This window comes from Caenorhabditis briggsae (assembly GCF_000004555.2).
Source record: "Caenorhabditis briggsae complete genome, chrV, whole genome shotgun sequence".
Classification (NCBI taxonomy): domain Eukaryota; kingdom Metazoa; phylum Nematoda; class Chromadorea; order Rhabditida; family Rhabditidae; genus Caenorhabditis; species Caenorhabditis briggsae.
The window spans coordinates 2,820,827-2,821,936 of record NC_013488.2 but is presented as its reverse complement, the minus strand read 5'-3'; the positions used below and the strand labels follow the sequence as shown (position 1 = coordinate 2,821,936).

At 40.2% G+C, this 1,110-nt stretch overlaps 1 protein-coding gene across 1 annotated transcript in view; it reads left to right on the top strand.

Annotated features, from left to right (window-relative positions):
* CBG22408 overlaps positions 1 to 518 on the top strand; it is a gene marked incomplete at both ends in the record, with an annotated part of 755 nt that extends 237 nt beyond the window's left edge. The window contains 2 exons of the mRNA XM_002635629.1: positions 88 to 254; positions 305 to 518. Coding sequence (XP_002635675.1) covers positions 88 to 254; positions 305 to 518 — 381 coding nt within the window. The remainder of the gene's footprint in view (positions 1 to 87; positions 255 to 304) is intronic.
* Positions 519 to 1,110: the final 592 nt, after the last annotated feature.

Below are 1,110 nucleotides of genomic sequence, written 5' to 3'. Positions count from 1 at the left end.
TCTCTCTCTTTATCCACACGCTTGTATCTCGCTCAGATCTTAAGCTATAAAAATTAAGTTAACTAGAAAATATGTTCCAAAATTCAGATTCTCACAAAAATCTCGAAAAACTGCGCAATGAGCAAGAACACCCTAGCCATGCATCGTCAACTATTCAAAGCTCTCGTTATCCAAACCTGCATTCCAATATTTGCTAGCTTTTTACCTACAGTAATCGCATGGTACGCGCCAATTTTTCAGATTAACTTGACATGGTGAGTAGAGAATTTAACTGTTTTAAACTTTTTTTACTCGAAAAATTCAGGTGGAACAACTACATTTGTATCATCGCACTCGCCGCATTTCCATTCATCGACCCTATTGCTGTAATTTGTTTCATTCCGAGCTACAAAAACACAATTCTCGAATGGCTTCGCTTCAAAAAATTTACGTCGACTACAACGCCGTCTACCACAGATGCCGCGTCGACTGTATCCCGAAAACAGACTACAAATAATTCGACAACAAGGAATGAATAACAATTTGATTTTTTCATTTTTATCTTGTCTAACTTTTGGTAATGATTGAGGAATTTTTTATCACAATTTTGATCACATTAGCCCTTCAATGAGTTGAAATTCTGGGACCAGCGTTGGAGGTATAGGGTCGCTACCAGCTGAGCTAAGGTGGCGCAAGCTGCGCGCCAGTTTGCGCGCTGCCGTATGTCCCTCCCCTTATAAAAATGATCCAGAATTTTTCAAGACTTCTGAAAATTTCAGACTATACTGAACAAATATATTAGGTTGGCGGGAAAGTCTTTGTCACTTTTTCAATAGTTTATTTCTCAAAGAAAAAATAACCGAATAATTAATTATATTGTCCATCATTATCAACAACATGTCTCCAACGTTCCCTCAATTTATGGATTCCATTGCGGTAGAATCCAGCCGGGCGTGAGGCAAAGTATTGTTTGAGTGCCGCTTCGACCGCTCCACGGGAATTGAAGCTTCTTCCTTCGAAGGCACGTGTCATATCGCCAAATAACCAATAGTCGGAAGGAGCAAGATCAGGAGAATACGGGGGGTGAGGGAGAACATTCCATCCATATCCCATCAGCTCCTGCTTCACTTG